This window comes from Colias eurytheme, chromosome 7 (assembly GCF_061535395.1).
Source record: "Colias eurytheme isolate Ceu_HAF_F1 chromosome 7, ilColEury1 Martin Lab GWU primary, whole genome shotgun sequence".
Lineage (NCBI taxonomy): Eukaryota > Metazoa > Arthropoda > Insecta > Lepidoptera > Pieridae > Colias > Colias eurytheme.
The window spans coordinates 3,549,120-3,571,531 of record NC_142986.1 but is presented as its reverse complement, the minus strand read 5'-3'; the positions used below and the strand labels follow the sequence as shown (position 1 = coordinate 3,571,531).

The 22,412-nt window shown below is 31.9% G+C and overlaps 1 protein-coding gene across 2 annotated transcripts; it reads left to right on the top strand.

Moving 5' to 3' along the window:
- The first annotated feature begins 424 nt into the window (after positions 1 to 424).
- On the top strand, positions 425 to 4,475 carry LOC149906953 (V-type proton ATPase subunit D). Of its 2 annotated transcripts, none has more exons than XM_090104008.1 (6): positions 425 to 576; positions 674 to 791; positions 1,075 to 1,222; positions 2,453 to 2,668; positions 3,015 to 3,145; positions 3,868 to 4,475. In XM_090104008.1, exons 1-6 carry the CDS (start codon positions 536 to 538, stop codon positions 3,952 to 3,954), a joined length of 741 nt encoding a protein of 246 aa, XP_089960134.1. In that variant the 5' UTR covers positions 425 to 535; the 3' UTR covers positions 3,955 to 4,475. The 2 variants fall into 2 exon arrangements, with proteins under 2 accessions (XP_089960134.1, XP_089960135.1); XM_090104009.1 differs by having other exon boundaries at positions 3,015 to 3,149.
- Positions 4,476 to 22,412: the final 17,937 nt, after the last annotated feature.

Genomic DNA, 22,412 nt, shown 5'->3' with positions numbered 1-22,412 from the left:
GATAAATTTCTAAGTCGGCAATACTTATTTTTTGAAAGATAGATTTTTTAAAAGGTGATCGATCGGTGCCACCGTGCCAAATGTGGTGCCAAACATTACGAAAACAAAACCAATTTTTTTAATAGATAATATATCGAAAGGCAAAAATCTTTCTTTTTATTTATTTAGATGATACACCAAATGCCTATTTTTAAAACTACAATAATATCGTATTAATACTCCATATTATTATAGGACTGTCACGTTTTTGTAATACATACTACCCTTACTACCATTTTTATATAAGGCATTGTTTATTAAATTCAAGCAGTTTTACAATTAATGGCAATTATGTAATGATCCTACATTGTGATATATTTTTTTAATAAAATTTTATTTAAATTATACCAAAAGACATACATTCTCTCTCGGTTTTTGAGAGCAAGATCACAAGACTAGGCATAGACAAAGTGTATCATCGAGCTGTCTTCTGTCATCAGGTGATCGGGATTGGGAGTGAAATTTGCGACGAAAAGATTACATTTTATAGCTCAAAATGTCTGGAAAAGAAAAATTAGCTATTTTCCCCTCCCGTGGGTAAGTGTGCATATTGATATTTTAAAAGATAGCGTTATGTTCAAGTGAGATACCCCGTAAAGAATGTTTCATATGTAATTTTGTGATTGAATTTCAGTGCTCAGATGTTGATAAAGGGCCGTCTGGCTGGGGCACAAAAGGGACATGGACTCCTCAAGAAAAAGGCTGATGCCTTACAAGTGAGGTTCCGTATGATCTTGAGCAAAATCATCGAGGTATGTAACTTTTTTGCCATCCTATAGGAAATTTTGGGTAACTACTCCATATAAATCTTGAAATACTGATAACAGGTCTGTCCAGTGTTTATGCATTCATGTGTTTGAATATCAGTTGATTGCTACTATTCTTATAAAAGTATAAATAATAACCTTAAGCTTATTATTAGCAACCAATGTCTTTACTTTCTATATTTATATTAGATTTTTATATTTTTAGATATTTAGGTGAAGTAAACAATGAAAACATTTTATTTTACACATAAATTTACCCTGTTTTCAGACTAAAACGCTCATGGGAGAGGTGATGAAAGAAGCAGCATTCTCTCTGGCTGAAGCTAAGTTCACGACAGGAGACTTCAATCAAGTTGTCTTGCAGAATGTTACTAAGGCTCAAATTAAAATCCGTTCCAAGAAGGACAATGTTGCTGGTATGTTTTTAATTTTAAGCTATTGCATAGCTTCTATCGCGAGCCTTGAGCGCGGGGACCGAATTGAGAAATTTCATAACGAAAAAACTTCACGCTCCCCACTCCGATGGGCGGAGGTGTGGCTTGAAGGCATAGCATGCAATAGCTTTACCGCGGCAGTCCCAGAGTGCCACACATCGTTTTTTTTTATTTACATCTTGATCATAATAACTAAAAATGAATAGTTTGATTCATTGATAGTTATATACTAATGGTTATAATGTTCATGCTGTCATTAATCCTTATAACAAATTAATTAATGGATTAAGCATTTGTGCAATTATGTTCTTGTAAAATTGTAAATAACATACACAAATGGTTAAAAACTTGACATAAATCAGATTTTAATGATTTAAAAGGTATTGTCAGTATTGTTCATTTTATAAACAGCGCTGAGAAAGTATCTGTTCTCAAAATTTAATCGCAAGAATGTAGGTATTATCTTTTCGATTTTAAGAAACCTTCAATATTTAGGTGTGTTTTATTGTATACTAGCTTTTCGCCCGCGGCTTTGCCAGTGTTTTCAAAGAAAAACCCGCATAGTTCCCATTCCCGTGGGATTTCTGGGATAAAACCTATATTATGTGTTAATCCAAGTTCCATAAGTGTGCTAAGTTTCATTGTAATCGGTTCAGTACTATATGCGTGAAAGAGTAACAAACACACACACATATCCTCACAAACTTTCACATTTATAATATTAGTAGGACAATTTTATACAATACTAGAGGTCCGCCCCGGCTTCGCCCGTGGTACATATTTCGCAATAAAAGCTAGCCTATGTCCTTTCTCAGGTATCAAAATATCTCCATACCAAATTTCATGCAAATTGGTTCAGTAGTTTAGGCGTGATTGAGTAACAGACAGACAGACAGAGTTACTTTCGCATTTATAATATTAGTATGGATTAGTAATTTCCTCATCACCTCCTTTCGCATTTACAATATAGCAAAGATAGATTTTAAAGTGAAACTTTTATTACATCGTCTCAAACTTTTTGGTCTGTGTAGCGCATGTCGCGTGACGGTCGGCTGCCGAGTAGGTATAAAGCAGTGTTCGGAGTCATTATCGTACAAATACGATAATTTTGTGCCTAAGTTTAACTTTTACCGTGGTTTCATAAAACCACACATTTAATATTTATAAAGCATTTGAATGCCATCAAACTCTATCAAATAATTTGTTTTTAAGGTGTCACGCTCCCAATCTTCGAGTCGTACCAAGACGGGTCCGACACCTACGAGCTTGCGGGACTCGCGCGAGGTGGTCAGCAACTCACCAAGCTGAAGAAGAACTTCCAGAGTGCTGTGAAGCTGCTTGTTGAACTGGCTTCGCTGCAGACATCGTTCGTTACCCTCGATGAAGTTATCAAGATCACCAATAGACGTGTTAACGCTATTGAGCATGGTAAATTTAAGTTGATATAAGTATATTATTATTATTATTAGCCTTTGTTCGGACTTTACACATGTATGTAGTTATATATGCTCGGTTTGATCCATTTTTGCGTGTCCGTTTGCCAGTTGGCAAAGGCCTCCTCCAAGTATAATTATAAGTATAAGTAATACAATATAATATAACTTGTTTTGACGAATATTCTCAACATTGTAGAAAAAAAATCTTTTAAACTCATAACTTTACTAGACAAAAATTATTTGCATGTAACTTAAATATAGAATTTTAACAATATTAAAGTTTTATAACCTTTTCATTGGCTCTTTATTTTAACAGTTGAAATTGTATGTGTTTTCAGTAATCATTCCCCGATTGGAAAAAACATTGGCTTACATTATCTCCGAGTTGGACGAACTTGAGCGTGAGGAGTTCTACCGGCTGAAGAAGATTCAGGACAAGAAGAAGATCATCAAAGACAAAGCGGAGGCTGTAAGTTAACTATCCATACTATAATATTATAAATACGAAAGTAACTCTGTCTGTCTGTCTGTTACTCAATCACGCCTAAACTACTGAACCAATTTGCATGAAATTTGGTATGGAGATATTTTGATACCCGAGAAAGGACATAGGCTACCTTTTATTGCGAAATATGTACCACGGGCGAAGCGGGGGCGGACCTCTAGTACTAAATAATTTTAATCTCAATATATACTATAAAACTTTTGTTAGTCAAAAAGTGTATTACAATTTATAAACAATAGTATCTCTTTGAACGTTAAATGAAGTTATATGATTTGGGTTCTTTACAAACACATCCCAATCTACGCATTCTTGCACATCTCTGGTGCAATGGATTTTTATAATTTTTAAGCACAATGGTTTCAAGGTTTATATTCAATTCAACCTAAATTATATATAAGAGGTTAATACACACAGTACTAGTGAGATAATACTACAGTAAATATTAAATAAAGCATTCTAAGTGTGTGTTAATTAGAATTTATGCGTTCTATTAAAAGAAGTACATTAATTTAATGGTTTGAAGTACAAATTTAAATGAAACCTTCATATTTAGCCAGTATCATCACATCCAGTGTGCACAAATGTAGTCTGACAATGACGATGATGCAAATTAAAATTAATAAATGTATTGATTATTTAGTTTAAATTGTGGATGCGTTTTATTAACATCTTATTGTTTATTTCAGAAAAAAGCCGCCTTGAAGGCAGCTGGCGTAGAGTTACGCGGTATCGCAAACCTTTTGGACGAAGGCGACGAAGATTTGCTCTTCTAGAACATTCGCCGAACGTACTCATGCAACTTATAACCCTGTAGTAGAAAAGCTGGCACACAAACCAGCCGCCATTTTGTTGAACATGTACAGACTAGTGTTGCCAGCTTGAAATGTTATGATATTAAAATTCATTACTCTGTACATACCTTAATGTTGTTGTTATTCACTCGCTTAGAACATGGTTGAATTGTGAATTAGGTATGTGATATCGGCTTGTCTTGAGTAGGTGTCTTGTATGTAAGCATTCCACAACTTAGTTTGTACTCTGGTTTTATTTATAATCTAACAATGTTTCCGATTTTAAATGTATTTTACTGGTTTGTTTAACACTTTTGAAGTTTGATTTTTATTGCTATGACCTTTTAAAGTTGGGGCAGTGCTCTTAAAACGCATAACGCAGTATAAGTACACCGAATAGTATTTTTTTTCTTTTTGTTGTTTAGGTCAATATATTTAAGTAAGAGATCATGTAAATACAAGATTGTGAAGCGATATATGAAATATAATTATTATTGATTGAATGTTATTTTATTTTTTATTTTTATAGTATCCCTTAATTTAATAATATGATTATTTTATAAAGTGGAATGTAGTGAATGTAAATTAATCAAATCATTCCATTATTTTTATAAGGAAAGCAAACTGTATTCAAAGATTCCCGAAAAGTCGCTCACCACACCCGGGACACGAGTCGACTTTTCTCTCTAGGTGGCACTAAACAATTCCACTCTGTATAAATGTCAAACAATTTCTATTATACTAGGTTTGCTTATTTCGAACTAGATGGCGTAAGGAATCAATTTAACTAGCACCTTCCGTCGCAAAGTATCAATAACATCAATTTAACAAATTAACAGTTATTGGCTACCTTTGCGTAAGTATATCGTAATCTAAAATTGGAACGATGGTAGGGCAATTTGTAAATCAGTTCGAAATTAAAACAAGACCATAGCATGTATCATCTCATATCAGATTAATTATTAAGGATGTATTAAAGCAAAGGGAACCGAACCTACGTACAAGTACTTTCCCTCCGGGGCACATTCAAAATTTCCATCCTGTAGGTATGTTTCCATGTTTTGGGATAGTAGAAACTACAGTGACAAACACCCCTTATCTTATATACAGGGTGTAATCGTTAAGTGTGCACAGGCGATTATTCCGTAACTATTACAGATATCAAAAAACTTTAAACTGATATCGAAAGTACTTAACCTAATGAGTAAAATGGCCATAATAAATTTTTAAAAATAATACGAGAAATATCTAAAAAATTAACTTTAAACCCTCCCATACATTTAGTATGAGATATGAATATCCCATGTACATGGGTTGATCCAAAAGTAATGATAATCAATATTAAACAAGGTCAATACAGTTAAAATAATTATGTTTTTCTCTAGATAGTCTTCTAACTAGATAATATACTTCGATATTTTTTTTCCTTAACTTAGAAAAAAAAACTTTGACTTCATCTACAAAACCCCTCAAAATCGGCCATCACTTCGCTGTCGTCTTAAAATTTCTTGTATCGACGGTGTTTCTTGTGCCGAGGTAAGAGATAGAATTAACTAGGAGCTAGATCTTACAAACAGGGTGGGTGTTCAAGCATTTTCAATGCCGATTTTTGATTGGCAGCCATCGCAACTGACGCTTTGTGATCTGGTGCGTTGTCTTGGTGAACCAACATTCAAGACCGAAGTTTTCCATGTCTCTTTTTCTTACTAACCTACCCGCAATCTTTTAATTTGGTCTGTGTAGTAAGAGCCCTGTGCAGTAGTGGCTACCTTCTTAAAATATTCCACATTTCTTCAGCGTCCCAAAAAACTACGGCTTTAATCTATCCCACTAATTTTCACTTTGAAAATCTTCACCGTCACTTTGGAAGCTCGCATCCAGGCCATTGATTGTTTCTTGGTTTCAGCATAAACATGGTGAACCCAGGTAACGCCCATGGTCACAAATCGTGACAAAAAATTATCCTGATCTCATTAAAAATTTAGAAATTCACCCTCTAAATGTCGAATCGTTGTTTCTTCTTTTCGTCGGGAAACATTCTGGCTCGCACTGTTCACATTAAAATTAATGTTAATACTTGGAAACGTGGCCTGTAGATATAATTTTTTTGTGATAACTTAGTGATTACATGAGCAAGCATAAAACATTTATTTTATATTTTTATGTGCACAGGAAATACCCAATTATCATTACTTTTGGATCAACCTATACATTTAATATGAAAGATTTTAGCTTTTTTTCTTGTTTTTTTGGTTTTCTGCTTTAATTACTTCGCAAATTTGGAGGGAAGTTCATTTAGAAACTGTAAATAGACCTCCTCATTGTATTGCACAATAAGGACGTCACTTCGAAAATCTACTATGAATACAAAATGTATGGGAAATAAATTGTATGGGAGCGTTTCATGTAACATTTTTGGTTATTTCTCGTTTTATTTTTAAAAATTTACTATGGCCATTTTACTCATTAGGTTAAGTACTTTCGATATCAGTTTAAAGTTTTTTGATATCTGCAATAGTTACGGAATAATCGCTTGTGCACACTTAACGATTACACCCTGTATAAAAATGAATCGCAAAATGTGTTGGTAAGCGCATAACTCGAGAACGGCTGAACCGATTTCGATAATTCTTTTTTTATTATATTCCTTGAAGTACGAGAATGGTTCTTATGTAGAGAAAACGTAAACATGTACCACGGGCGAAGCCGGGGCGGACCGCTAGTACATAATATATTTTCTCAAATAAATTGACACTTTCTCATAAATTATTAAATTTTATTAAATCTTAAATTACACAGAACAAAGTAGTAATAAGAGTAGTCCGAATATTATTTTTATGTTATGTTTCTAGATTCAAACATACATGATAGCAATGATAACGCTAGTCAGGTACGGACACACATTTTAACATTTAAATTTAAAAAACACAAGATATTTTTATGCACCAAATAAGATTTCTAAAAGTAGGTACTTTTAATTAGCCCCTAGGACGGTCGATCTGTTGGCGCCAGAAAATAGCGTTTACCGCGCTTTTGTAAAAGACCAAACTCAACTGCACACCTTAGTATTGTCGCTATGGATTTACCGCTTCTTCCCGGATTATCAACTTTATAGTGCCTTTTTAGAAAATTTATAAGCCGCTGTGATGTTAAGCCTTCTCTCGCAGGTATTCTGTGAAATGCCCAAAGCACTATTGAGGCGGGAACAGATCTACGTAGCCCGTAATTTCTTTGTCGTCTATGATATGAAGGATTTGAATGGCATGAGCGTCGGGACATTATGGAGGACATTGATCGAATATATTTCAGTTTTGATTTCATCGTTACACGAAAATTTTACGTTTTTTTTATATATTTTTCGGGTTTGGATTTGTAAATTGTGTCAGTTATCTGGCATATCTAATTATTGACATATTTTTTTTTATTGACAAAGTCTAATATTTTTGGTCAATAATAGACAATAGATACTTATTAAACCTACCTAATAGGAATCATATATTGGATACGAATTATTTAACCAATATCGTTTAAATACACAGTGATTCAATCACACATTTAATATGTTTAATTAAAGTAGTTAACACTTAGCTCTACAAATCGGCCGACTAGTTGACACACCAGTTGGGTTACACGAAAGGAACGAATCCGTAGGGGTGAATTATTGCGAGTTCATTTACAATGACGCAGGGTGTACTCTGTGCGATGAATGTGGAACAAGCTTTGTGCCTTTTATGGATACGCTGTGAAGGAATTTTCTTATGTTTTTCGTCGTATGATATTTCATTTGCGGGTAACATCTGAATTATTGTAAATTTATTCTGGGTTTTATTATAATAATGAGGAACTGTATTATAATAAATATAGAAAAATCTGAATATGCATAGGTGGTGCACCTACTATTTCCCTACCAACTAAGTAGTAGTACTTAAGTAGAGCAATGTGCCCTTTACCTAGTATCTAATCTGTGCCTTTACCATGTACTAACATTTTACTTTTGCCCTACAAGGGAAGCTTTTGTAGCAGGCATTGTTAAATAAAGAACGATAAACGAAATTCGAACGTTGTTCGGAACGTTTATTTGCATTACGAGATACCGACATTTGTTTGACGGCAATTCGACCTGAAATCCCCAACCAATTGAGCATGTGCCACTAACTCATAACTCGTGCTGATAATAGACTTGGGTTAAGATGATAATGGGTTTCTGTAGATATTATTAAATTTAATAAACATAAAATGCTTTTGAATAGGCATGGATAGGAAACTAGAGTGGGTACTCTAGTTCCCTTACCTACTCTATTAGATTTTATATCGTTTGTATTTATTTAATCAAATGGATCTAGTTAGAGCGAGTTATGTTAAGGGCGAATTTGTGACATTAAATAGACATATGTATTCCCAATAATGTAAGTTTCTAAATATGTATAAAATTATAAATACATAAATATGTAAATCATAATCTAAATCTACCATTGTCTTCAAAAACTACTGCTGCTTTCAGCAGCAACAAAAAAATGAAATTTATCATTAATGTAGAGAATAAAAATAATAACAAATAAATACATACTTATTTACCTACTTATTTACAATAACTATATTGTTAAGGCGCTAACGAGACTCGCATAAAGTATAAACTAGATAATATTATCAAAACGCAGGATATAAGCAGATAAGTAGGTATGTAAAATTCCAGATAAGAATGCTAATATCGATACTGTTGACATGTTTCAGAGTAAAAAAATACATTTTGTATATTAATAGCGGTTCATCCCGCAGCATTAACGTGACATTTTGTGTCTTTGATCAGCCTACGAGCCTACTGTCCACCAACGCGTTATGAAAATCGGAATATCCCGATTATCTAGAAAGACCTTTAAACTATAAATTGTTTAGGCTTCGTTGCCGCTAGCCACTTGAACTTTGAACTTAACACGCCTCCATTGGCTTGATACGTTTATACGTGTATAAAATTCAATCTAGATCAATCGTTGGCGGAATAGAATTTAATATGAATTTGCGTACCTACGTATACGTATATTAATTTATAGGTAGATATATAATATCTATTCCCTGTACCTGTGCAGTGGTGTTAAGTTCGGATTACTTAGGTACTGTTTACTATTATGATAGAGAACAACCTACGTAATTCAACAACCTATGGGTTGTAAAAGTGTTAAGTTGGTATTATATTTAATAGGTTTAACTAAATGCTATTTGTTTCAATAATTAGTAATATTGAACATTGTGCCCTACTTGTTATACCTAACTACAGTATATACAATTAGAAAGCAAAACAAAACCAATCTTTACTATAGTCATTTACTTTTCGATTAGTCGGCACTGCAGCCTTCAGCCTTGACAGATTTCAGGTTGACGGCAAGGACCGAAAGTGAATGAACGAAATGACTGAAATACGGCGAAATTAAATTCACAAACCTAGGGTCTTTGAATTAGGTGGTTGCCTTTAGGCTCGATACACACATGTTTTAAAATGTATCTGAGTTTTTTATGCTCTTTAAAGAATGTAGGATAGCTACAGACTAAAATTAACTTCTTTATCAACCATTAATATATTATAAGAAATAAATGAAATCATTTCATGTCAAGAAAAGCTATGCATGTATCTATAAGTTAAACCTTAAATATTGTTATTATTATTATATACGTTTATTTGAAATATTTTTTGATAATAATATAATAAATAGATGTAGGAACCAACATCTAGGAATAATAAAATAAGTCTTTCTTGTATATAAAAGCAATAAATTTAATAGAGATATATTATTCGCCTGGTTAGAGCTTTACAGTTGAGGTGCAAAAAACTTTGTTCCAAAGGACTTACTGTAGAGAAAATCCAATAATGAGCTCTATGCTCTACAATTTAATAAAAAAAAGTTAAAATGTTACCAAAACTAATCCAATTTGACTCATCATAAAATCTTAAAATAATAGATACGAATTTTAGTAGGTAATATTTTTCACAACAGTCGAACATACAATGGCTTAATTCCCTACTCACGTAAAAAATAAGCGTATTAAAATCTTATAAAGCTTCACAAAATATCTACATAATTGTGCTTATATATTCTTAAGCTATTTCTAGACCTCAATAAAAGAGCTAAAAATGAGCTAAGGCATTGTTTAATACGTCAAGTTTTAGTCGTTTATCAAACGCCTGTTTTTTTAGGTAGGTACACGAATACTGAATAGTTCCTTATACTTGATATAGCGCGATCATAGGTGTCAGCCTTCTCGGAAGGCGATCAGTAATTATCTCTTAATGGTTCTTTGGAATCCATTCTTCGATTCAAATTAAAAGTACTGTTCGGAGTTTTGGATTAAAATTAAACTGTGATTGCTTGAATTGAAATGGTGTTATGTTAGGTTGTTACAATTGTAGCACCGTATATTTAATATTTTGATTTTGTACATTGATAGCGGCTTTGTCTCTAGGTAAACTTTTACAGTGTAAAACTAATTCTCGATGAAAACAGTATGAAAATCGGTACAGTTGTTTTTGAGTCGCGGAGAGATATGCACACACTACACAGTCATATAAACGTGGTAGAGGACTCTGCTTTACACTTTTAACAAAACATAATATAAGCTTTTACTAACTTTTCTCTATAAAATTTAATCAGCATTCAGTGTAGCGGGATTAGGAAATAGCGTCCAATAACGTTTTTGAATTTGCATAAATAATAAATCGTGTTCAGAGAAATCTCTTAAGATTTTATGGTACAAATGCTTGATGATGTATTTATATTATGCTCTTATTTTATTTTTGAGGAGCACTCCAGGCTCTTTGGGTTTGAGTTCCCATGTTTTCCGAGGTGATTGTATACAAAATGTTATTATTATCGTAATTATGTAATTCATACAAAGAAATATATGTATTTACAGTATTTTTAATAACTTTTTATACATACATCTCCAAATTCACTTTGTAAAATGCAATAGAAATGTAAGTTAGTTTTAAATTATTATCAATATCTAAATTTAATTAGCATCTTATGAAGTTCAGATGACTTTGTTGCAAAAGAACATTCATTGAAACTGATTTTAAGTTCCCGCTCGAACTATCATAAATATGAGTCGAACATTAAACATTAATAAATGTTATTTAGTTATAAATTCGTCAACAAGACGTTCACGAATCCTTGGAAACTGGTACGTTGGATTAATAGGAGCCGACAAATTCGAGATATTTCGCTAAACCCAACTTAGTTACAAACCTGTAAGCAGTGAAACCTTAGGAGAAGCCCCTTACTCAAATCTTGCCTCAAATTCCGATTGGATTGTTTCAATTACGTCTAACGTTATAAATATCTTATTGAATAATATTTTATTCATATTGCATCGTTAATGAAACGTATGATATGTTTAAGACTTTCAGTCCGTGTTTATCAGTAATTTAATTTTAATAATAAACATAGATATAAACATATTTAAATAAGCATCGTTAAATCTACTTTACAAAGAAATTACCGTAAAATATGTTTCATTTTATGTTAACTGTGGCTTTTTAGTTCAAGTTTGACTTTTTTCCGTATAAACCAAACACGACTTTCTTCGTAGTATCGCCGTAGCACGTACCAGAGCGATGGTTAGGGGAGGGGGAGGCTCACAGGGGGAGGGGGAGGGGTCTCGAGTGTTGTTCCCTGTAAACGTCACGAGTGATCATCGTTTGAAACGTAACTTCAGATAGGTTTTAAGCGAAACCGCAATAAAAAATAGAAATTACCGAGTAATGTCGCTTTAAGTGTTACTATGTTTTGATATAGGAATATGTTTTAAATTTTTAGGCCCTTTATTTGATGTTAATGAAAAAGTGCATAAAATAAATGTATAGATATGTTTGTATAAAACGTGATAAGTAACTTGCAGTCCCGCCTAACGGGGTAGACAATTTTTTGTTCCTTTTGGTCGTATTGTTTCGTTTACGGGAAAGGAGGGTTCGTAATATGTTTGAAGCCTTTGTCTGTCTAAGTAGAGACGCGGCGTCGCTGGTTAAAGCGAACTATTTTGATTCTTGGGAGCTTCATTTAAATAAGATAGTAGAGATTCTAATCAAATAATTTAATGAGGTTTATTTACAGATAATAGTGGGTTACTGTGAAATGAAGAGAGTAATATTTAATAAGCTGTAGTGAAATTTGAAATTTTAGTAAACATTTTTGGGTTTGGTGTGGTAAAAAGACGCAATTACTTTAAATATTGAGCACTTCTTCATACTTTCAAATGTATCGGAGTTATAGCGGGGTAGCATCTGACCTATTTAAAAACTATTAACTAAGTAAACCATAATTATACTATATCAAATTCGTATTTCAATTACAAAATATTATTTCGATAAACTAATGTTAAATTACAAAGTTACATTCCAGACCATAACAATGTCAATATCGACTGCTCTACAGATGTAAGTAGGTAGTATGTATTACATAGAGTACTTACATTTTTCACTTATTATTTATCCCTCTGGAACATGTTGACATAATTTCTGTATAGCATTATAAATATTACAAAAAACGTAGGAATAATAAATAAATTTTATAATACGTTTTATGATCAAAATGGTAAGTGAAATCCAAACAGGAGGTCATGATTTCCTACTTCAGGTCAGTCAATAATATGGCAGACTACCTATATACATATTTCTTGGAAAGGAAGCAGAACGCAGAGGAAGACAATTATTTGAAATATATCCGCCCAACGCCCTCAGAAACTACGTAATTAACAGTAAAGTAGCATCTTTATGTAGCCTATTTATGAATGCAACGTAAATTCAGTCCAAAGAAAATACGAATAACTATAAATTGTCCTTAGGTACATAAAACCATTAACATAAAGGAATTGCGTGCGCGATTATAACGATTAGAAGCTCTAGCTACGTACTGTCCTGAAACATGAAAGGCTGACCTAAATGAAACCAAGGCCATCCAGGTTCTGTGGAAAATTGCGATTAGAACTCTTTAATATATTTTCACTTTTAAACGAGACTCATCAGCGTCGTCTGTTATAATCCTTACATAATGTTACGAATCTCAAAGTTTCTATGTTACATTTTCAGGTGTATGATTTCATTCAAAGAATTTTGGCAAAGGGAAATACAATTGGAGGAAGATGAGGCCTTGAGCTTTTTGAAAACAAAAATGATTACGCAAGAGAGAAGTAAAAGCCAGTGGTCTGCGTCTCCTTGTGGGGTGTGGGGCAGAAGAATATATCTTCTGTTACTGTTACATTGAAAGACTTAATTTTATCAGAACTTAAAGACTTGCAAGAATCAGAATGATTATTCCCTAAGTTTTTCTGTACTTTTCCAGATGCAGACAATTTTTTTAGTTCTTCTCTGCGATCGAATTTAAAAAAGTGTTTATTACGCTAGTAGTGGGTGGATATTTGTATTGTGAACGGCTGTTGCGCGATAAAGTATAGTGTGGGCGTGCGAAATCGCGGTCCGAAAACTAGTTGAGAATTATTATCAAATATGACTTGGCTATTTCTTGCTAAATAACCCACGATAAAAATACAAGTAGTTTCCTAACATCGGATTTTACGAAAATGACAATCGGAGTAATTTTTAACCCAGTGATTTTTCGCGAAATGAAGTCTAATTATTTCATGCGTTGATTAAAATTACTTGTTGATAGCGTTGTTGGTTTTCTACGTAAAAAGAAAATGTAAATTTACTGATATTTACATATGAAGACAATCATATTTTGTTTACTTTATCTGCTTTATTATAATAATATACTTAACAACAAATTTCGTCAATAATTATTTTCTTTATTCAATTTCGCCGTAGGATTTTGCTCAAATTGTAATCATCAGAATTCCTTGAGTCAATAGTTCTTAAGCATCTTATTGGAGGAGCAACAGACATGTATTTGAAAAAAGTATTTTGTTTCAAACAACTTTTTGAATAAAATATAAGCAGAATTCTTTTTAACAGTAAAATGAAAATGTAAGGGTATTTCTTTTTCTAGAGATATGAAATGTTGTATTGTAATTTTTTTTGCACGTTATTTTAGCCAATTAACCAACATGCTCGCATGCTCATAACATAATGCATCATCATAATAGTGTCTGCTTTCAGCGGACATTTAAACAAAAAATAGCACATTTTGCTCTTTTTAAACATTTTGCCTGCAATTCGGCCATTTCAAAGCGTCTCGAAACTTCGGTCACGTCGCCGTAGCGCGGTTTCCGCACTCAAAATTAATTTTTGATCAACAATCGTGGGATTAAAGTGAGAAACTTTCTAAATTACTACCGACATTATGTTTCAGAATGCAATTTTTACGAATTAACGTGTGATTTTGTTTTATTGAAGCGTTAAAAATGTTCTCAACTTAATCGAGTTTTCCGAAGTTTTGATGCGAACTGTGGGAGTTGTAGCTAAAGTTATATTGTTGTACTTGTACAGTACACATAAGAGCTAAGTTAAATAAAATAATTTTTATTTATGCGTATAACTTGGTGAGACGTTAGGTCTATTGCAGTCTGGCATAATACACACATATTCTACGCCATATGCATATGAATAAATTAAATCATCGTTTCCTTTGTCTATTGACTGTTATGCCTGAACATATTGGAAAGAATCTGCATGAATGCTTGAGATCATAGTTATTAGTTACTTTGCGATTATCTGATAATCTGATACCACGGCGATTTTATTGAAAGATATTAAATGATTAATTACATGTGATAAATAAAGAATAAATTACAAAATAATGTAGTCTAAAATAGTATTAAAAAAAGTGGGTTCGTATGTGTAGATTTAAATTGCTTTGGTGTGAATTTATTATGGCCTGAAGTCGGTTCTCTATCCATTTAAGTAATGAGGAACATTTTATGTTAATTTAATAAAAGTTTATGCGAGTTTTAATTAAACGTTAGTCATAGATCTCAAGTGACTTTAGAAATATAACGACTTACGACGCCGATGACTGTAAGTAGGTATTGTAGGTATGTAGGTATTGAAGTAATGCTCATAATAAGCTCATCAGGAGCTTTTGTCAATCACTTTCAAGTTTCAACTTTTGTGTATATAATAATATAATAATAGGTAGGTATATAATAGGTTTGTCATTGCACTTACCTACATTTTGCAAAAACTATAGCTCGAGGTAGATTTTCTATGATTTTATACCAATTTATATTAACAAACAGACCCTATAATATTATGCCACATGAAATTGGAAACGATTTTTACTTAGTACATAATACATATATGAACTAAGAGATAGGCAAACATACAATGAGACTATATTATTAGTAGGTATAAAAACTCTACTTTCCTTATTTTTCGAAATTAATTTATAATAGGAAAGGAAGAAAATGATTGTATTATATGTAAAACAGAGCTTTGTTTTGAGTGTCAGTGTGTACTTAATTAAAGTTAGCTTCTGTCTCTTAACATGGAAATTTGTAGCATTTACTGGAACCTATAATCTCTCGCTCTTAAAACTAGATCTAAATCATATATTATGTTTATGTGGATTAATCTACGAAATCAAGTATTATTAAACGTATTATAAACAATATTAGTATATTATTTAAATATTAATTTTATAAGAAATATTATGTTAATTAATGATAATAATTGTTATAAGTTAAATCTTTAAATATTCTTAGAAAACGAATGAATTTTAGTAAATTCCCATTCGGATCCGGATATAAGTATTAGTGCCACGTGTGACGCCCTAAGGTTTTTTTCACGACATGAGGCGATAGCATCGAAACTATTACAGAGACTAAATTGCATCTGTGGCAGGCCATAGGGTTACCAGTTGAAGAAAAAGTTTTATTATTTTTTGTATTTTTTTTTGTTTAGATAACATTATATTGTAGATAAAATACCTGTCCACTATTAAATTGATTTTTCTAGTATCATGAAAATCTTGTACAGACTTGTTGTACATATCTACAAAGCCTTTACAGATGTACTCTTTAGGGCAAGTTAGTCAAATAAGCAGTTATTTTTTCTGATACATCATACTTACTACTCATACAGAAATCATATTTGAACAATTTTGTTTTGTTTTACAACGTTTTTTGTGTATACATTTTGAATAAATTGTAAGGTGTGGCAACCCTCATGACGCGATCAGGATTTAGTCGACCGAGTCGATCAACGAGTTGGCCGATTCATTGTTATTTGGTGACATGAGTTAAAACACAAAAATATAGAACGAAACAATATTTTGACATCGATCTATTCAAATCAGAATCTAAATGTTGATGGGTATAGGAATAAAATTGCATATGAATATAAATAATTACTTGGAACAATTAAATACATCGTAATTCATATATTTATAATATTTCATAACCATTAAACACTTTATATAATGATCAAGAAAAAGACGAAATTTAATACCGACCCTGTTCTATCTTTCGCATGAGAAATGTCAAATGTTTATAACGCCATTTATTTTCCGCCAACAAAATTATAAGTTCCTCAGATTATTCCCGAAGCTTTGAAGAGATGGCGCTACAGGCGCATTACAGGCAAAATATACAATAGTAATTAATAATATAAGTATTTTTTATAACTTCATTCGGTTATATGATACATAATAAATATGTATCATAGCGTAGTATTATGACCAAATTCAACTAAACAATTGACTCGATTAATTCAATGACAAATGATTTATTTAATTTATAGTAAGTACATAATATGTGGTAATATCATGCGTGTTGAAAACATTGTGCATATTGTTAATTGTAGAATTGATTGTTTCGTAAAATATCAACATTGCTTTTTTTCTAATGTACTTACCTATGTATAGACATTAATAGTGGAAAGGTATATTTATAAAAAAAATATTGATTCAGAGAAGCTATTAGAGAAAGAACTATATTTGAAATATCGATAATGTATCATTATCCATAAGCAATCTTTAAAAAATGAAGTTTTATCAAGATAACTAATATATCCGTCAAGCTGGCCACAGATAATATAGTAAAAACTCTGCCAACATCGCGTCTGCAACAGACGACTAAAAACGAAGTGCCATCAACCGCTTCCGTTTTTGTATTGAAACTAGCGAAGTATAAAAACCAATATTTAGGGCTTGTTTCACCTTTAATAAACGTTTTTAAACTATAAAAATTACCCATATTGACTACTGTAGAGATATAATGTACATAGTCATAAACATGTTATTATTATGTCGAATACGGAATAGTAACGCTAGCTTTCCGTTTGCAGCTTCGCCCGCGATTTCACATTATTGTGAATAGCTTTTATGGGGGCTTTTATATAAGCTTTCGTTCCTTTTTTCACTCCCTCAACGTTTATTGTCGCTAGAGAAATTAGACAAAGTGGTCCTGTTAGTAAATTTTAAGTTTATAAATAGTTTCATGTTTTTGTGATAATGTAACAAACGTATTATTCGATACTTAGATTTACATTAATGATAGAATAATTTTTCTTTTGTGACATGAAATGTAGTAAGTAATCTTAAGTATTCGAAGTAATAATAACTGTTAGAAACAACTCGTTTTATGTTGAAGTGTCCATACGTCTCATAACCCCTCTGCATGTAAAAAGATTAACTCGAATGAAGCCCTATGAGCAATTACAGGTCGTTCTTCTACTTATTACAATATGGCTGGATTATTTGCACGTCAATAGAGATAAGAACTTATCCTAAATTTACTTTTATATTTGATTCAGAAAGGAAAAAAACACTAAATTCTAGTGAATTAAAATGCGTAAGAATTGGTTTAATTATTACCTTAAAAAGGAATATATTTAGTCAGTTTAAATATATGTTTTAATTACTGGCAATCAAAATGTATGCAATCAACTGGAGTGTTGAATAAAAATCCCTTTATTGTAACAACTACATATTTGTTAGATAAAGTTAACAAAAAAAGGGCCTATATAGAGCAGAAGTTAACGCATCATCAGTTTCTGTGTGGCTAACATTTCTAGTCCATTTTTCGTGTAACCAATAAACTTAGATCAGCTAAAATCTAAGAATATCAGTGCAATACAATCCACCATGACCATGGACCATTTCTATGAACTATACACGGACGCAAACGGAATATGAAAATAAACTTTATACGCTAAACCATAAGGTTAAAATTTGATGCTATTATCCTGGCCCTTTTAACTCAGGTAATAATAAAATAGGAGATTACATCTTCGCGTAAGCAACAATAGGGCTCCCACTTATTTTATTAGGGTCGTCGTTTTATGCGAAAATAAATTATATACGTACGAATTTAGAGGGCAATTTCCCGTGGCAGTTAGTGATTTGGCTTAACAAAGTTGAATTATTGTGATAGGTAATCGGTTGTTTTAGTGTTTACCAAGTGACACCTGTGCGATAAGTGATATTATGTACTTAAACTATTCGAATAATCAATTGCCGTTTTACGGTACTAAAATTAATTAACTTTGAACCGTTATATTTGTAGTCTGTACCGTTTTGTGTAAAGACAGCTATGGGAAACTTATAATTTGACAGAGGGCTGCATATAGTTTGGATTATGAGTATTAACTTACAAAAGCGATAATATCAATAAAGAAACTTTAATTTTAGGAGCTTACAAACCTACTTCAAGAATATAAAATCATACGGCGGTATTTACAATCTCCTATGTAAATAAAAATTAATATGATTATTGATTGTTGCTACGCGTATAGCTCGAGAACGGCTCGACAAATTCGACTTTTTTATTAAAATTTAATGGCACTGTGGCACACACACAATGGCAGATCGTAATCTGTCTCTTTTATTATTGGTTATGGGCACATAATATATTAAATATAAAAAAATAGAATCCAAAAATATATCTATACCTACAACTAGGGATGTAACGATACATGATTTTGCCGATACGATACCGATACCGATATTTGTAGTAATGTATCGGCGATACCGATACCGATACCGATATCGATGGCTTGGTAGAAAAATAAATAGTGAATTATGCATAACAAGTTACCAACATTTAACAGAGACAACTGTTAATCGTATTCTTTTAAATAAAAATGCCTAATCAAAAAACAACAAAACCATTTATTTTAGTATTATTATTTTACGAAGTCAGATAAACTTTAAGTAATACACATACAATCAGTACCTAATAAAAGTTTACTATTTGGTAGAGTTTTTACAGAAAACAAAGTGCGCACGCGCGGGCGGCCTCCCGCATCGTTCATTGGGCGCGGATTTTTGAATTATTTGATATCAAAAAAATTGGTTGTTTGTAAAGTAGGGTTACGATCGAGATGTTTACGTGATAACATAATGCAGTGGCAGCGCTCGAGATGAAACGGGAGATCGGTCCGTCTCTCTCTCGTTATACCTGCTATCGCGCTCGTGAGGTTTTGGTGTGACACAAGTTTATGAACATGTCACCCGACTAAAATGATTTTAAAAACGTTATCACGTTAAAAATTAAAAAAATTCAAAATTATTTATTTATTTCCTTTACATAAACAAATTTGTGATTGGAAAACTCCTAGTAAGCAAATAAAATGCTTGTGTCAGGAGGTTCCGCTCTTCCTTAACACCATTACAGAAACAGAAATAAAACAATATGAATGAACACAATGCAAAAACATAAAAAGAAAAGAAAGAATTTAATAAAAAAATATCGGTATCGGTTGATTTATTATCGGCGATACCGATATATCGGCTTGCCGATATATCGGCCGATATATCGGTATCAGTATCGGTATCGTTACATCCCTACCTACAACACTGACTCTGAAACTAGAAGAACTCTGATTCTTAATAGCCAGCGTTCCTCCTTATACAAGTAAATACATTTTTAATGTAGAAGCAAAACAAAAATTCAGTTTAATTGCAATATGTAAATATAAACTATACTACTATGTATTTACAAAGCAGATAAAAAGAAAAATATAGAGCATGTAAAACTGCATAAATATGGACATACATATAGATATACATAAGCAAGTAAGTAATCAATGTACTCAATAAAGTTCAACCTTCTCGACTTTCTATAAAATTTTCAGCATCGCAGCTGGCCTATTGCAGACATTGCAGATGAATGAATCTTCTTACGTCATTTATATTCATTATAGAACATGTAAATTCTTTTCGGAGGCGTTTTGATAACTTAATAATATAATAGAGCTATTATGTATTTATATTTATAATATTATGGATTACAGGATAGCTCTATAAAAAAATAACAAATTATTTTTATTTAGGCTGGGAAACTGTATGGGATTTCCTCCATTACTTATATATTACTGACTAAAAGAGAAGGTATGTGCTGCTCAGTATTTTGCATGGATATCACGTTTCAAATAAAATCGGGTGTCAAAAATATATAGCTCTTTGCTGGGCGTAATATTTTATCTCTCACTTAGAGAGATTTATCGTTACTAATATTGAACTGTTTAGCAGAAAATATACATAAGGATTATTCAATCAAAACGCGAATTGTTGTAAGTATTAATGGGTTTTTTGGAAATTATTTTAAAAGAGATTTGTAAGTTTTTTTTTTGCTGTTAAAAATGTCTTCATTTAAACTGAAGGACACTTCAATTATTGAGATTCGCTTTTGATCAGTTGGCTTAAGTCATCAATTACATATTTATAATCTACGAGCGGCCCGCCCCGGATTCGCCCATGCCGTACACAACCTCGTACTTCAAGGAATATTATAAAAAAAAAGAATTAACGAAATCGGTTCAGCCGTTCTCGAGTTTTGTGCTTACCAACACATTTTTATATAGATTTTGTATTGTATTTATCTCAAGCTCACAATTGTTAAAGAAAAGATGCATATTTTTCGTCTTTTATCAGATTCAATGTACGTGTAGGTTTGTAAACTAATTCACATATCCATGTTATTAATAGAAATATGTAAGAATAGTATTATATAGAAATAAGAATATATATCAGAGACATCGAAATTGGATTGCTGTTATTTTTAAAAGCAGTGGGCGTAGTCGTAGGCTAGTTGCAGCATTACGTAGACTGTTCTGATTACTGTGTGCCCTATATACTCATTTTATACCAAATTAGATTAAAATGAGTATATAGGGCCCATCATTTATCAAATTTTTATGTATATTGAATATTAAATTGTTTTTTGAATGTTATTTGAAAATCGAGCCTGCCCTTGAATTAAAATTGCTAAAATAATATCACAGGTACTTGTTATTTTTAATTTCGTTTAACTTTAGTTTTAACATTAAAATCCAATAAATTTCAGATACTTTATATCAGATAAATAAAGAATATTACAAAGTTATAAGTATTTATAATATTTTTATACATATAAAGAACTGAAAACATATTGGTTAAGATTATCTCTACATTTTTCTATACGATGTGTGAACCAAATAACATGTAAAGCTTAGTATTTATTTCACTATTGACGTATATTTGCTTTTCATTGTATATTACAAGGTTAACTGCGCTCCATCACTACATAGTATAAAACAAAGTCGCTTTCTCTGTCCCTATGTCCCTTTGTATGCTTAAATCTTTAAAACTACGCACCGGATTTTGATGCGGTTTTTTTTAATAGATAGAGTCATTCAAGAGGAAAGTTTTAGTATATGATTTATTTGGTTCACAAAGCGGGCGAAGCCGCGGGCGGTAAGCTAGTTTAATAATAAAACAAAAAAAATATTATAAATATTACAGATATCTCAAATAACGTACAGCTATAATTTTTTCTTACATATTACATACTGTTAAGACTCTCTTACATGAATAAACAGCTATCAGTAGAGATGATCCATTAACTTCTAGTATCAAATCAACGGACAATAACCAGTACAATTTAATAAGAATCTAACAAATAATTCATTAATTCACGCAGCGTTTCCTCCCTTCTCCCACCCTCAGCGCGCCACCCCATCCCCTAAACGCTCTAAAGGCAAGCCTGTACTTAAGCCCTTTTTACTCAGTGAAAGGGATTATTAAATGCAATATTATGTAGTTTTATACGATTGAAAACAATTATTCTTACGTAATTTATGCTATAGTTGTTGTAAAATGGGTCGTGCGAAATAGGGCACGCATTATGTAATAAAAATGAAAGTATATTTTTACTTATAAAGGCTCGATTATTTGAACATTTATGTTATTATTTTAGCCTACTTATTAGGAGAATTCTAATTTAAGCTGAAAGTTGACTTGACGTTAGACACTTTCACACAAAAAGTATTGGACGACACAAAACAAATTACTAAATTACAACAAATTACTAAATTTGCCATGCAGAAAGTTGATTGTTAGTCATAAAAAACAAAACAATTTCTGATATTGGAGTAAAGACACGGACCTAATTAATTATGTACGATGTATTTTTCAAACTCTACAATTTGTATCTCATTATTTCATATATAATAGATATGCGACTAAACATTCGTTCGTTTGTTCAATAAACACCAATTTAATTTCAAATCCTCCAGGGTT

Excerpts from the sequence above, each read along its gene's own strand:
- LOC149906953 (XM_090104009.1), top strand. The coding sequence starts at position 536 with ATGTCTGGAAAAGAAAAATTAGCTATTTTCCCCTCCCGTGG. Across the intron at positions 792-1,074 it reads TCTTGAGCAAAATCATCGAG|ACTAAAACGCTCATGGGAGA; the intron begins GTATGTAACTTT and ends CCCTGTTTTCAG. Across the intron at positions 2,669-3,014 it reads TGTTAACGCTATTGAGCATG|TAATCATTCCCCGATTGGAA; the intron begins GTAAATTTAAGT and ends ATGTGTTTTCAG.